The sequence below is a fragment of the Oratosquilla oratoria genome, chromosome 12 (genome assembly GCF_046742065.1).
Source record: "Oratosquilla oratoria isolate Oo_2021 chromosome 12, ASM4674206v1, whole genome shotgun sequence".
Classification (NCBI taxonomy): Eukaryota; Metazoa; Arthropoda; class Malacostraca; order Stomatopoda; family Squillidae; genus Oratosquilla; species Oratosquilla oratoria.
Genome location: NC_134788.1, coordinates 57,283,309 through 57,299,926, shown reverse-complemented (window position 1 = coordinate 57,299,926; position 16,618 = coordinate 57,283,309). Strand labels below are relative to the sequence as shown.

At 37.6% G+C, this 16,618-nt stretch overlaps 1 protein-coding gene across 2 annotated transcripts; it reads left to right on the top strand.

Moving 5' to 3' along the window:
• Nucleotides 1-4,593: 4,593 nt before the first annotated feature.
• Nucleotides 4,594-11,463, top strand: LOC143031830 (uncharacterized). Of its 2 annotated transcripts, XM_076196162.1 has the most exons (3): nt 4,594-4,740; nt 7,422-7,447; nt 8,613-11,463. In XM_076196162.1, exon 3 carries the CDS (start codon nt 8,838-8,840, stop codon nt 9,885-9,887), a length of 1,050 nt encoding a protein of 349 aa, XP_076052277.1. In that variant the 5' UTR covers nt 4,594-4,740; nt 7,422-7,447; nt 8,613-8,837; the 3' UTR covers nt 9,888-11,463. The 2 variants fall into 2 exon arrangements, with proteins under 2 accessions (XP_076052277.1, XP_076052278.1); XM_076196163.1 differs by lacking the exon at nt 7,422-7,447.
• The last annotated feature ends 5,155 nt before the right edge of the window (nt 11,464-16,618 follow it).

Here is a 16,618-nt window from a genome sequence, read left to right as displayed (position 1 = left end):
TACATCTCATCACCTTACTTTTACCCACATTTATCTTCGGCTTCTTTCTTTCACACACCATCTCAAACTCTGTCACTAACTTCCTCAATCCCTCCTCTGATCCTGCTACAAGCACAGTGTCGTCAGCAAACAACAACTTGCTTTCCTCCAACTTTTCTCCATTTTCTTTAATCATCTCCAACCCTTAACCTACTGCCCTTGCATTTACCTCTCGCACCACCCCATCCATGTAAAGATTGAACAGTCAGGGCGACATAACACATCCCTGACGAAGTCCCACCTTTACCTCAAACCATTCACTCTCTCCATTTCTAATCCTAACACAAGCTCTACTACTCTCGTAAAAACTCTTGACTGCTCTTAACTGCTTTCCTCCTATCCCATATATCTACAGTACCTCCCACAGTGCCTTCCCGTCTACCCTGTCGTAAGCCTTTTCCAGATCCACAAAAGCCCAAAATACATCCTTACCTTTTACTATACCTTTCTCACATATCTGTCTTACCACAAAGATCTGATCTACACAACCCCTACCTCTCCTAAACCCACACTGTTCCTCACCAATTACTCCCTCTGTTCCTCTCCTAATCCTCTCAATCAAGACCCTCCCATAAGCCTTCCCAACTACACTCAACAAGCTGATCCCTCTGAAACTACTACACTCATACTTGTCCCCCTTTCCCTTGTAAAGCGGAACTATACAGGCACTCCTCCAGTCCTCCGGCACTCTACCTTCTCTTAAACAAACATTAAATAACCTCACCCGCCAGTCCACCATCACTGTACCTCCTTTCTTCAGACATTCTGCATGGCATCCATCCAGACCAGATGCCTTACCTGCTCTCATCATCTTAACAGCTGCTTTCACTTCATCCTTCCTTATTTCTCCTCTATTTCCCTCACTCACCACTCTCATTTTCTTAGCGCTTCCCACTGCAACTACCTTTCCCTCCTTATCCTCCTTCACATTTAGCAACTCCCTAAAATACTCTGCCCACCTTCCTCTCACTGCCTTCTCTTCCATTATCATCTCTCCATCTGCACCTTTTACACTTTCTTCTCTACTTGATTCGCCTCCTCTTTCTCTTTTAATTTCCTTCCAAAACATATTTTTATTACTAACAATTTTTTTTCTGTCATACTCTTACCCCATTTCACATCTGCTCTCCTCTTTGCTTCCTTTATCTTATGCTTAACTTCCCTTCTCTTTACTTTGTACCTCTCATATGATTCCCTCGTCCTAATTTGTAGCCAATCTATGAATGCCTGCTTCTTCTCTTCTACACCCTTCTTTGCTTCCTCATCCCACCACTCACTACCTTTCCTTCTATTTCCTCACGTCCTCCTTGTTCCACACACCATCTTTGCACACCTTATGACTCCCTCCTTGAAACATCCCCATTTCTCCTCCACTCCTAGTTCTACTCTATCCTTTTCTCCCTCCCACTCCTCTCTCAACTTCTTCTTATACTCATTCTCCTTTTTTCTCATTTAAGTAGTTCACTCTAAGTACCTCCCTACCTTCTGCCCTTTCCTCTTTCTCCACCTATTCTCCACTCTCAATTTACCTTCCACCAGAAATTGATCTGATGTTCCCCCACTCTCTCCCCTTAGAACATGTACAACCTTAATTATTCCTACCATACTCCTGGTCACCACTATAGAGTCCATTAACGCTCTATCTGCCACCCTTTCATCCACCACTCTCTCCCATGTGTACTTATGCTTGACTTTCTTCTTAAATACTGTATTAGCTATCATCAACTCTCTTTCAAGACACATCTCCACCATCATTTCTCCACTACGATTTTTACCTGGAACTCCATACTTCCCAATCACTCCGTCTATTGGTTCATTTCCCACCCTAGCATTAAGGTCTCCCAATACAACTACATTGACATTTCTCCCTAATCTCTTTATGCACTCATTTATATCTACCCAAAAGCCTCCCTTTCCTCTACGCTCTTCTCACTACTAGTGATGTGCCAGAACCAAAAGTTTTACCGATACCGATACCGATATTTTTTTTAGCATTTTACCGATACCGATACCGATACAGGAATTTAATGGGTTACCGATACCGATACCGATATTTTGCGCATTGCTCACAATGCCTTGTACTTTATTGTGCACTTTTTCATAAAGCTCTGGGATAGTTGTGTTAGAGATGTATTTCCTGCTTGGGATCTTATAGTTTGGTTTTAAGTGATTAAGGAGCCTAGCAAATCCCAGATCTTCTACAATAGATATAGGTTGACAATCTATTGTGATCATTTCAGCAATATATTTGTGTACCTCTTTTGCTGGAGCACTGTTGATGTCCCAAATCTTTTTGTACTGGAGAGTAGCTTCAAGAGTTGGCTGTTGAGATACCTGTTTTGCACTTGAACAGCCTGTTTGACTTTGACTAGAAGTTGAAGTTGAAATTTTTAGCTTTTTGGTAGGTGGAACATTTAAGAATGAGGCAAGTGTTGGGTTTGATTCAGCTGCTTTTTTCTGCTACAATTCGGCATTTCCAAACTCATCAGGATGTTTATGTTGAAGATGCTTTCTAATATTTGTTGTTGTTTGGGTTTGCCTGTTTATTCCTCCTCTGCTTAATATTGTATTACAGAAATTACAGGATACTTTTGAAGAATCATCTTTGCATACTGTCACTAGACTCCATATAACACTTTGCTTTGAATTAGGCATTATTGCTAATTCTGGCAATTCTAATTGTAATTTAATAAATTTATCATAATATTGACTATCTGAAAAATGCAAGTTCAAATATCAAATATAAATAAATAATTACAATAAATAAATATTAAGAATGAGATCGAAAAGGGTAATAGGATAATAGCCATCAGCTAGCTCTCTTCTCTTCTTACATAAGACGCAAATGATTCCACAACCACATGGCGTGAAAGACACCCTTTACTTTATATATTTATATAATTATTTATTTGTTTCATGAATGAAAGTAATTTAACTTAAATTTTCTCTCAAGGTATCGGTATCGGTATCGGTATTTATTTTTCAATACCGATACCGATACCTTCTATTTTACCGATACCAATATATACCGATACCGATAGCTTGAAAATAAACCGATATTTACCGATACCGATACCGATACCGAAGCTTCGGTACATCACTACTCACTACCAGGTCCATACGCACTTGCAAAAACCCACACACCCCTTCCCAGCTTTACCTTCATCCACATCAGCCTTGATGAAACCTTCCACTCCACTACCCGCTTACTTATCTCTTCACTTACTAGTATAGCCACCCCCTTCTCTCCCTCGTCCCCTCTTCACTCCTGAGTACCTCCCAGCTACGCTCCCAAACTCACAGTTGCCCTTCCCTTTCATTTTAGTTTCACTCAAAGCCAGCACATCCATCTTTCTTCTCACAAACATACTGCCTATCTCTTCCCTTTTACTCTCATCTGTACCACATCCACGCACATTAAAAGACCCAAACCTTAGGGTACTGGTTGAAAAAAAACCCAGACCCCCTTATGCCTTTTTTTTTTTTTTTTTTTTTTTTAATGTCCCGTTTTGGGACTACAGGTAGTAGGACTCCTAATCCCATCTCCCGTCCCGTTTTTTTGTCGCCTCTTACGACTCAAGTGGAAAGACTTGGTGGTAGCATTCTCTTCCCCCACCACAGGGTCGGCGAAAAAAGGAAATGAATATTCAGAGAAATGGTACAGGACAGTAACAAGGGGTTGGGGGACAGCATAACGGAGGGATAGTCGTAGTATTAAAGTGTCATCATTTCTCTATGAACAGAGATTTTCTCTATCACAGACAAAATGATGTGAAGCTCTGGTCCGTAGGGGCGCCCCATATAGACCCTAAAGTTCAATTGCATGCTACTTTGCCACAGTAACATGCAGCCAATACCCCAACGGGATACATATTCAGTGCATTGACAGTGTCCAAGCCTCTCATTCACCACGCTCTTACGAAATTCAAATATATAACCAACTACAAAAAATGACTTGTTTATAATAACATATATTTTACTTTAAATTCCATTGTGGCTGCATCAGCATGTTTACTATGTTTATGTACACGGGTTAGAAACACTGAAAAATGTAGATAAAAGGTCATGCTGCTTTGACCAAGAAGTATATAAAAAAAAAAAAAAATAGTCATACCTTCGTTACTTTCGTTCGAATCCTGGCCCTCGTCCACTGCTCACTTCAGACCTGAGGTGACTTGGTGACATCACTCTATGATACATTAGCTTTCTACGGGTATCGTCACTACAGTGGCGTACCGTGGGCACCGTCTTCTGCGTTCATGTATGAACAATTCCAGACCACTGGCAAAGTTGAGATCCGAGCGGGTACCATGCCCGGAAACCAAAAAAAAAAAAAAAAAAAAAAGAGGCTTAATCACACTGCCCACCTCCAGCACACCGTTAAATCACTATGGCAATCTATTTTCTTTTCAAAATAAATGGATTTATAAATAAAAAATAAGATAAAAAATGAAAATATAATGTCACCTGATATGCTGGTTGAAAATGATTTTCCTCCATATCAAATTTCTTCCCGAAAGCTGCGGGATGCTGCAAATCTATCCCAACAGTCGGAGGAAAAATAGCCCAGTATGATAACGTGTTTGGTCGCCGTGTAGACAGTCTGACCCTAGTTTGTGCATGGATGTCTGCCTGTTTGCTGGCGACATTACAATATTACACAGTTGTCATGGAGTGTACTAGCTTACTGAGACTATAGAGGTAATAACTGAAGCGAATGTTTTAATGTCTATCCACCAGTATTTATTGAACTTCGAGATTACTATTACTTTTCCACAACCAAGAATTCTTTTTTATTATTCGATGTTCATTTTATTCGAATATAGATAATGGTGAATATGTAGACAATTACAAATAAATACCAGAATATGCATATAGTAACACAGAGGAGAAGGCATGGTATTCTAATATACTGGGGATTTGGAGAAGTTCATAACAAAATTTATTGTCTTGTAATCAGAATTTTGGGGTGATGTTCCTTACTTGGATAGTGAAGTATTTTTCGACTGCATTTTTCGTCGCAGTTTCTATTGTGGTTGCAGCTTGGGATAACTATATTGGTAAAGATTCCTTTTAAGACCGTTTATTTTTTCTACTCTGATATTTTTACTTGAGTGTTGCGAGGCCTCATGTGATGTGCAAATAAATAATAATAATATGACCATGACAAATTTGACCTGATTGTGGGGAACCCTTTAAGTGTCAGGGAAAATGTGGGATTCCACTTTGTGATAAAACAAAGAAAAAATTGTTGAGTAGAACCAAACCTAAGTTAACAGAACCAAATCTAACCTCGTAATTGAATGTAGCTGTCAGTCAGGTGAAAACTGAATTCTTAAAATTAAATCTTGCTCTGTGATTGGTCAAGTGAGTGACACCATGAAAAAGAAATGCATTCATGAACAATAGAAATTTTTGTTTGAACACATAACAGGCATAAGCATAATCTATATTAATATATATGATGCTACAAATTTACTGGGTGTGGCAAGAATTCCTGTTAAAAAAAATCATAAGGAAATATTACTCTGTGATTGGCTAGATGAATAAAATAACGGAAAATAGAAATATGATAACACAGAAATATTGATTTGTATACTACATACAAGTAGGCTACATTTTATGCTGCAAATCCATTGTGTCTGGTATGATTGCATACCAAAGGAATTGATACCCTTTTCTAGTGGGGGAAGGGGAATTTTTTTTTTTTTTTTTTTTTTTTTTAAGACAGAAAAAAACTTTTTCCAGTATTGCAATTTTGCTTCAGACAAAATTAAATACACCCATCCCTCCTTTCTTTACTTACTTAGTCACCACCCATGTTGACTTAGATTAGTCATCCCTCTGAACTTAATCCAGTAAGGAGGGTTTATCCCATTCCTGAGCTTCATACCGTCTCTAAAATAATATAGCCAGATATCACTCTGAATATATCTAACAGAAAATTATTGATAAGGTATTAAACATGTATTCAAGCATAATGAGAGGCTGAAATTACAGGGAATGAAAGGAAAGATATGAATAAGTGGTTTATTTAGTGGAATATTAAAGAGATGAAATAAATCATCATCAAATGCAATACTGGACCAAACATTAAAGGGTTTGAAAGAGCTATGACTACAATGAAATGCATAGAAATGGCATATATAAAGGGGAAAATGAGAGAGAGAGAACAAAAGTCACTGAATTGGCCACAAGTAAGAGATAGAATGTTGTCTGGGTAAGACCAGAGTAGGGCAGTATAGGATTAACCCATTCAACTCCGATGACAAGATGTCTTGTCATTTGGTCAAATAAAACAAAAAATCATAATAAAACAACAAAATGTTTGATGATCAAACAGCACCAGAAAAATATGACGTCATCAGTCCTCCTCGAGGAGGACTGATGACGTCATATTTTTCTGGTGCTGTTTGATCATCAAACATTTTGTTGTTTTATTATGATTTTTTGTTTTATTTGACCAAATGACAAGACATCTTGTCATCGGAGTTGAATGGGTTAAGTGTTTGATGGTTTCTCTGTGGTGATTGCATCTGGGGCACCATGATTCTCTGGTCAGACCTGTTCTGTGTTGATATTGCATGAAAGCTGGAGAGTGGCCTGAATGTAGTCATGCTAGTGTTGTTATTGTTTGCTGAGGGAGGGATTTCTTAGTTGGAATGATGTTTGAGGGAGTTTGGTGGTAGACTGTTGTAGATGTTTGAGTAGTATACTGCCTTTTATTTATTTGTTTGTTTATCTACATTAAGTTGTAATTGTGTTATATGATAGAATGGATGGATGGGATTTAGGGTTCTTGCATAGAACTGTATACCAATAATTTTTGTGTGTTGCTCTGTGTAGATGCTCTATTAGGTTTTATAAGGATGTTATTCATGTTATTATTCTTAATGCTTTGTTTTGGAAAGTTTGTAGGGTGCTGTTATTATTATTATTACTATTATTATTATTGTTGTTGTTGTTGTTGTTGTTGTTGTTGTTATTTAGAGAACCATGCTGGGAAGATATAGTCCAGTGTGGTTCTTATGAATTGTTTGTATACTGTGGTTAGTGTTTCTGCAGATCAGAATCTGCTCACCACTGATGTGTGTATGTTTATTTTCTTCTTGATTTTCACATTTAAGTTGTTGATATAAGGATTGAAGGACATGAGTGTCAAGAGTTAAACCCTAGATTTTAGGGCAATTATCCGAAAGGAGGAGATGGCCATTCAGTTTTACAGTTGGATATTTCTTTGATTTATGGTTTTCTTGAATGAGCAATATAACAGTTACTAAAGGAAGGCTTCCATTCTGTTTTGTCTCAACCACAATTCTAATTTGTATGTTTGGGTGTTCTTATTGTTAAGTTGCATGCATTTTTTAAATCTATTGTTCCAGGTTTCTTCCAGATGTACAACTACCAGGTAACAAGCAACAGCCAACAGATTGGTCCACAACTCGTGCAAGGAAGAGATATTGTATTGTTTGTGTAAGGCTAACACAGGACAGTGTTAGAAGAGGTGTTCATTGTCTTCAATGGGGAAATTACATCTGGGGCAGTTTGCTTTTTAACCAGGCCTATTCTGAGTTTATATTGTTTTAAAGCTGGATGGTGGCCTTAATGTTGCTATACCAGTATGGTTCTTACTTATCTTGTAGGGATTTCTCTGTAGGCTGATGTTTAGGGTCAGTTTTGGAGTACTTGTTCAGTGATGTGAATGTATGTTTTTGTATGGGTTGTAGTTGTTTGAGTAGAATGCCTTTTTTCAATTGGTTGTACTCATATAATAATATGGTTGGATGGGAATGAGAGCTTGATACTATTCTCATGTGCTGCTATATGGTTAGGATTTGTTTTTTTTGTTAGATGTTCTATTGAGGTGGATGTTTCTTTGATCCATAATTGTCTTGGGTGAGCAGCATCACTGATGATTTGTGTGGGGAGGTTTCCATGCTAGTTTGTATAGCAAATTAAAAAAAATAGAGAATGGATGGGACGTTGGGACCTGGGTAGGCACAAGCCTTGGATAGAGGGGCACACTCCTCTATAGGCCCCCCCATGTCTATGCCACTGGTCTGAAATGCAAAGTTGACAGTCATGTGTAATCTCAACTATTGTTCATAGATATGAAACTTGGAAACAGATGAAAGTGATGGAGACTAAAAGAATGCACAGAGAGCAGTGTAAAGATGGGGAATGGGAGTAACACTGAAGGACAGTGATAAAGGAAATGAAGTGGAATGGGGAAGAACAAATAGCCAAAAAGGAGGATAACAGATGGAACATATACATTATTTATTGACCAGATGCCATGAGATGAGTGCAGAGTAAGGAAACTTGATAGGTTGAAAGATGAGAAAGAAAACTTTGCAGGAATGATGTGGTAGCTGTTGTCACAGTTGGTAAACTTTCAGAAGAGGATTGGAGAACCCTTTGTTCAGCAATGGCTAATTTTGATAAGTAATCTACCTTTGCCAATTGATATCTATCCATACCTTTTTCATATTGTTTCCTATTTATCAATCTATGCTGATTCATATTTTAATTGCCAAATAACTTGTATCTAATACTGCCTTGCCTTGTTTCAGTGCCACAGGTTTCTACAACCCTTTGGATACTTCAGGAATGTAGTTTCCCAGCAGTGTCTAAAAGATGTAGACTTTGATAAAAACTCTATCCATAGTTTCATGTTAAATTCAAGTGTTCCTTTAGTCATCATCATGAAACAAAATATACATTTGCCTTCATTTCTTTCAACAGTGCAAGAAGAATCCTCAAACTTTTTTGTAGCAAGTTCCCATTAGAAGCACATCATGGCCATGAGTAAAGTAATTCATATGATAACCAACATAGGTGAAAAACTTTTCCAGTGTGATCTGTGTGATGCTGCTTTTTCAAAAGAGGGCGGTCTGAGTCAGCATATGAGGGTTCATGGTGGAGGGAAACATTTGCAGTGTAACTTCTGTGATGCTACTTTTTCGCGAAAAGGTGATCTTAGTCGCCATACAAGGACCCACACTGGAGAGAAACCGTTCCATTGTATGCTTTGTGATTCTGTCTTCTCGGAAAAGAGTACTCTAAGTCGGCACATGAGGATTCATACTGGAGAAAGACCCTTTCGATGTGATCAGTGTGGTGCCGCTTTCTCAAGAAAAGGTCACCTTAGTCGGCATGAGAGGACCCATACAAGACAGAAACCTTACCACTGTGACCTATGTGATGCTGCTTTCTCAGAAAAAGGTACACTCAATCAGCACATGAATTTCCACACCGGAGAGAAACCTTTCCATTGTGGATTATGTGATGCCGCTTTCTCGGATAGAAGTACACTCAGGCGGCATGTAAGGTGTCACACTGGGGAGAAGCCCTTTGAATGTGAATTATGTGATGCAGCTTTCTCGCGAAAAGATGATCTCAATCAGCATAGGAGAATCCACACAGGAGAGAAGCCTTTCCGGTGCGAGTTGTGCGGTGCCGCTTTCTCGCAGAAAGGTATTCTCAACAAGCATATGAAGATTCACACAGGGGAGAGGCCCTTTCACTGCGAGATGTGTGACGCTGCTTTTTCTCAAAGAAGTAATCTTGGGGACCATATGAAGATACACACAGGAGAGAAGCCTTTCCATTGTGAGTTCTGTGCTGCTGCATTCTCCCACAAAAGTAATCTGAATCGACATTATCGTGTTCACACTGGAGAGAAGCCTTATCGTTGTGAGCTGTGTGAAGCTGCGTTCTCACAAAAAGAACATTATAGTCGACATATGCGAATTCACACGGGAGAAAAACCTTTCGATTGTAAGCTGTGTATTGCTGCTTTTTCAGACAGTAGTGACCTCAGAAAGCACATGATCCTTCATTCATAGATTAAGCCTTAACTTTAACATGTTTTTACGTCTTATATCTATGTCGTCTCATTGTAACCGAAAGGTTACTACTTGAATCAAGTTGAAGATAACCTGGAAGGCCTGCAGTGGAAAAATTAACATGAGCTTGAATTTGAAATAAGTTTCCTATAGTTTTGTGTGTGTAATATAACATACAATTTCACCAACAAACTTTAGGAATATATCCCCCAATGAAAAACAAACCTGTTTTATTTTATAGCAAAATGCAGAAACATTACATTTTGAAAACAGTAGTCTAGGTCATCCTTTTGAAAACAGTAGTCTAGGTCATTACACTTTACTGTCAACTAAACACTGACACCCCTTCCCTCCCTATTCCTTGCTTCCATATTGCCCTTTTTAGGGCCTTCAAGAGAAGTTTTGCTAGGCAGTACAAGACCAATTTGGAGCCTCAAGGCAGGCCTAGTTTTTTTGTTTTTTTTTTTTCCCTCAAAATTGAGAATTTGATATTCACTAAATCTACAATAATGTATAATATATACTAACAAAAAGAAGTAAGTTTTGTGTGGTAAGTATAGTGATGTTTGTGATATACATAATGATGGAAATAATTTGGTGACATCATTGGTGATACTGATCAAGCATGTTTACAAAATGATGGAGACATTTACATATTTACTATTTTTATTTCAGTAGCTTTTTTATTACCAAACTAATTTCTATATAAGAAAGATTTAAAATTGTATATGAGAAGCAGAAGATATAGTAAAAGATAAAATAAGAAGATATTTGACCAGATAAAAATTGGTATCAATGGGTATTATATGTACTTAATCCCTGTTGATAATAAGAGTGCACTGTATATACCAAAGGCATTTTCCCCATACAAGATGTCCAAGTCAAAGCACAGTATCACTTCATACACACTTAAAACCGATTTATCACTCCTGTATTAGGGTCTAATGGATTAAAGCTTATCTGTGTCCCCCCAACACACTGCTTAGGTCAAGGAGAGTACAATGAGGCAGAACTCTTCCACAGCAGTGACCAACAGCTAGAGCTGGTTTATCTACACCTACACCGCTTTATCGTGTGGTAATCCCCACTGTCCTCATTCATTCAAAGTAATTTATGAAGGAGATAAGAACTTCTCTTCAGGCCACATTATCCTTTCATTTGTTCACAATCTCTTTCCATTCACCCCAATCTTTTGTATTTTTCTCTGCTCAACAGAATATACCGTGTATCCAAAGATCCCTTCATCCCATTCATCCACCTCACTCATGGTCTTCCTTTCAAGCTTACCCTTTGATATTCTTTTCTTAATTTTTCCATTTCTTCAGACCACCTCAGCACTTTAATCTAACCTATCCAATAGCTCTCTTTCCACTTCTCCCTCCGTAAGTTTTATGCAGTCAATATTTTAAGGACTTTGGTGTCATTCCTATGGACCAGAGCCAAACACTCTTCTATGAATGGAAACTAAATTCCATTGAAAAAAAATGCTGATTTATTTTAACTGTTGTGCTGTCTTTAACCCATTAAACTCCGATGACAAGATGTCTTGTCATTTGGTCAAATAAAACAAAAAATCATAAAACACCAAAATGTTTGATCAAACACCAGAAAAATATGACGTCAGTCCTCGCTTCGCTCGCGAGCGAAGCGAGGACTACTGACGTCATATTTTTCTGGTGTTTGATCAAACATTTTGGTGTTTTATGATTTTTTGTTTTATTTGACCAAATGACAAGACATCTTGTCATCGGAGTTTAATGGGTTAATTCTCTCCTTTACCACTTCTAAGGCTCCAACTCTTCAGTGTGATATTGTCCCTAAGGAAGGAAGTGTAAGCTATCACCAATGAATTACTAAATACACAAACCATTCTCATCTTCTTCACATTACTCCTTTTAGACCAGTGTCTCAACTTTACACCCTTGCACCCTTTTCATTATATATATCAAAATGCCACCCTCACCCATTTTATAAGTATGACTCAAAAGGAGAAGTATTTATCTTTATGGTTAATTTGATCTGTGATGTTTATACAAGTGTGATGTTTTGTAGATTATGTAGATAGTAGAATCTGTAGAATTGTAATCTGTAAAAAAAAAAATTCCAACAGCTTGTGTCTTAAAACCTGTATTGCCAATTCCCTTTGCTCTAAACCAAGGAATACTTAAATTTCCAATAAAGTGGTAAAGCATGCCAACTGGAGACCTTTTGGACCAAAATATTAATGAAAATGAAGTGGTAAGAAGTAGAATCACCAATCCTTCAAAATTTGTCATTTTCGGTTATGGGTGGATAATATTGTTAAGGCTTTCCGTTACCAGAATTATCATCATGTCAATGGAAAAGTTTCAGTATTTCTTTAGGACATAAGAACAAATGTACCATGTTCTCTCCCAGGGGTGGGGTTCACCTGGTTCTTACCGGCTAGTGCAATAATTTTCTTGTAATTTCATGAGCTCTGTGAACTGGTTATTAACCCATTCAACTCCGATGACAAGATGTCTTGTCATTTGGTCAAATAAAACAAAAAATCATAATAAAACAACAAAATGTTTGATGATCAAACAGCACCAGAAAAATATGACGTCATCAGTCCTCCTCGAGGAGGACTGATGACGTCATATTTTTCTGGTGCTGTTTGATCATCAAACATTTTGTTGTTTTATTATGATTTTTTGTTTTATTTGACCAAATGACAAGACATCTTGTCATCGGAGTTGAATGGGTTAAAAACTGGCTTATACAGGCTATGATACAGCTTAACAAATATCTGCATACTACTGGCACAGTGAAAGAACATGTTAAAAATGTTTAATTTCACCACTGTCCTCTCCCCCACAAACCCTTTGATGAACCCCAAAGCAAAGCACCACAGGATCCAATCCTCCAGCCCATGGGAATGCATTGCACACCTAGTGTGTGTCAAAAGTGAAGTTTTCAACTAAATTCTGGGCATGTTTGGGTTAGTTATGTGAAAAAGCAATGATGCAGTACTTGTGTTACTATTGTGTAGTACAGTATGCTTATTCTTGGGAAATACATATTTTAATGGAAGTCAGTTAATTGGAAAGTGGAGCCAAGTGTCTAGTGATGCCAAGAGTTAAAAGAGACCAGAAACTTTGAAATTACATGTAACAATTTTAAAAGGAATAGTGGAGAGTATGTGAGCAGGTCAGCAAATCAGCACTATCATGTGAAGCTACAGAAAAGTCATTCACAGAAGTACAATGCCATAAAATATAATCTAGCTAATATGCTCCACAAGTTCACCTGCACTTCTTTGAGGACATCTTTACCCCACAGCAGTGACTGCAGTAGCAATAGGAAAATGTCACTGGGAGATAGAGTCTGATCCAGATAATGATCCCCTAAATTATTAATTCTGTCTCCCCCAGCCCCTCTCAGCCTGCATGAGCAAAATTGCTTCATTGGATTGGTAATCATAATTTAAAGGTAATGTGTCCAATTAAAGCCAACATCTATTTTTGGTTGATAACCAATTTGTTCAACTTGTGAGATGTTTGAGAAATGAGTTTCTACTGATATATATATATATATATATATATATATATATAAATATATATATATATATATATATATATATATATATATATGTATGTAATGAGGAATAGAAATTTGGGAATGGATGGTAAGAGGAGATAGTATGAAAGAGTGATTATGCCAACAGCACTTTATGGGGCAGAAACATGAAACATAGGAGAGGAGGAGATTGAATGTATTTACCTAGTTGTATTTTATGGGAAGGGGAGCTATGCTCGTGGGGTCCCGTCTTCATTTCTCATTTTATCTAAACAATTTTTAAATTCATGTATTGTTTTTGCACACACCACTTTCTCATCTAACTTGTTCCAACTGTCTATTACTCTGTGTGGAAAGCTGTTCTTTTTCAAATCTCTTCTATAGCTGTCTTTTTTTATTTTCTTTCCGTGTCCTCTTGTATTTCTGTCATCCCATTTGATCAGATTCTCTCTATCAGTAATTTCTATGCCTTTCATGATTCTGTAAATAGCTATCAAATCTCCTCTCTCTCTTCTTTGCTCTAGTGTCTGTAGTTCAAGTTTTTGTAGTCTCTCTTCATATGATAGTTTTGAGAGTGTTGGTGCCAGTTTTGTAATTGCTCTTTGTATTCTTTCAAGTTTTTTTATACATTTTTTTGTACTTGGTGACCATATTGTTGCTGCATATTCCAATCTTGGTCTTATCAGGGTGATTAGGATTTTCCTCACCATTTCTTCATCCAGGTATGTAAATGCCACTTTGATTGTTCTTATTAAATTATAAGTTTCTCCAAAAATCTTATTTATATGTTTTTCAGGTGACTGTTGTTTGAGATGAAGTGTCTGAGAAGTATGATGGGGGTTACTAGGCTAGATAGAGTGAGAAATGAGGAGGAGAACAGAGGTGGAAAGGGAGTTGGGAGATAGGGTTGATGAAAGAGTATTAGGATGGTTTGGACACATGGAAAGAATGAGTGAAGAAAGACTAGTAAAGGAGGTATGGAAGGCAGATATGGAGGGAGTGAACATGAGGGGACGTCCTAGGATGAGATGGATGGATGGAGTGAAGGGGGCTTTGGGGAAGAGGGGAATGTCTGTTGAGGAAGGACGGGAGAGGACAGAAGACGGGTGAATGGAGAATGGTTGTATATGGAAGATGGGGGGTGAGGTAGTGTGTGTGAGCAAAATTTTGACGCAGCCCGAAAGGATTTCTCCCCATGTTCTCCTTTATATGGGGGGACAGAGAGGAGGGGTCGCCAATTTAATGAAGCGGCCTTACTGTGGATGTGCTGTGTCTTGCGACACTGCTTCTGACCCAGGGCAGTGGACAAGGTGCAGGGATGACCCGTCATCTAGGAGGTGCTAAGATGGGAGGGAGGGTGGAGGGGTGCGGAGTGTTTTCAGGGATGGAATGGGTGGGAATGATTTTATGCCTTTTCCTTTTTGGCTACCTCCCTAGTAAGGGGAAAAAAGCCTTGGTATATGTATGTATATATATATATATATATATATATATATATATATATATATATATATATATATATATATATATATATATATATATATATATGTATATATATATATATATATATATATATATATATACATCACATTAAAACCACTGTTGGAGTAGAAAAGACTGGATACGGGGAATCTATATATTTCGATTGCAAACTGCAATCCTCTTTAGTATCTACTGAAGAGGATTGCAGTTTGCAATCGAAATATATAGATTCCCCATATCCAGTCGTTTCTACTCCAACAGTGGCTTTAACATGATTGACAAATGTGTGATCACATTTCTCACCAGTAATATATATATATATATATATATATATATATATATATATATATATGTATATATATACATATGCAAATATGTACATGGATAAAAGTGATGGCTAGTTCAGCATTTTGCATTTCTGTAAGATTTTTCACTTTATCCCAAATAATTATATTATCTCTTAGAGTTTGGGGTAATTTCTTTGTAGAGGTAATCTTTGCTGTCATATTGCAATTTCAAGTGGTGTAGGAGTGGGATGTAAATGTGGTAGAGATGTGAATGAGCATGGTGTTTGTCTCGCTTGTTCTCATCACTGATTTGCCAGTTCCAAGAGTTGAATTTCCCTTTATGCTAGGTAAAGATTATAAATCAGAAGATTGGATGGTTAGAGTTGATTCAAAAACCTTTTATATATAGGATTTCCAGGATAGGGAGACTGCATGCATCCTAGCATGTTGTGATGTATACATTTTATACAAGTTATTTTCTTCTTGGGCTTGTGTAGTGTTCCTGCCTTATTATTATTATTTTTTTTATTTATCTTTTCCGACATATAATGGTAGCTAAACTTTAAGCATTTTTATGATGCCAACATAGGTGTTGGGGAGGACATCACAGTTTCCTGTTGTATAAGTAAACCTATAGATATCATTCATTCTTCACATTTTTTTCTGCATACTGTGATCCCCAATGTGATGCACACTTTCTGATGTGACACATCAACAATCCTGTAGTTTAGGAATACTTTGCCCCTATATATATGCTCACTGTACTAGATAAATCAACACCATGAACCTAAATATTTTGTTGCTAATGGCACAATAGTGTCCATGTGGATAGAAATACTGATATATTGTCAGTGACAAAATACAATATCCCTGTGGAGCACATCAGATTCAAACAGTATGACAAACTCTTGTCCCTGACTGATTTATGGACCAGAATGACCATGACCACAGGAGTGCAGGTATCTTGCAAAATTTAAGTGAGACTACAGATGGACAGATTTTATGTACAATCTTGGAGCCTCACATCCAATACCCCTCACCTGTGAACAATTGTTCCCAGAAGGAAACATAATAATTGTTGCCTTGGGTGTAGTGTAATTGAGTGTGAGGTTGGCATCACTGTTGATGTTGTTAAGAGTTTGCAGTACTGTCATAGTGTTAGTGGGAGGAGTTTCTTGGAAGGGTGGACATTTTCCAGCAAGCATTGCTAGGGTATGGGTGAAAGGGAGCTCTTGCCTTTTCATTATGAATTTTGTGTACATAGTAGACCAGAGTTTGGACAAGTGTAACAGTGTGAAGGAGCTGAAGTTAGAGAAGCAGAGGATAGGAAAGTAGCTGTAGTAGGATCATTGCTCCATTGTCCATTCATACTGTGAGTTGTTTGGTACCTGGAAGTGGTTGTTTTGGTGGTAGTACACACAT

Excerpts from the sequence above, each read along its gene's own strand:
- LOC143031830 (XM_076196163.1), top strand. The coding sequence starts at position 8,838 with ATGGCCATGAGTAAAGTAATTCATATGATAACCAACATAGGTGAAAAA.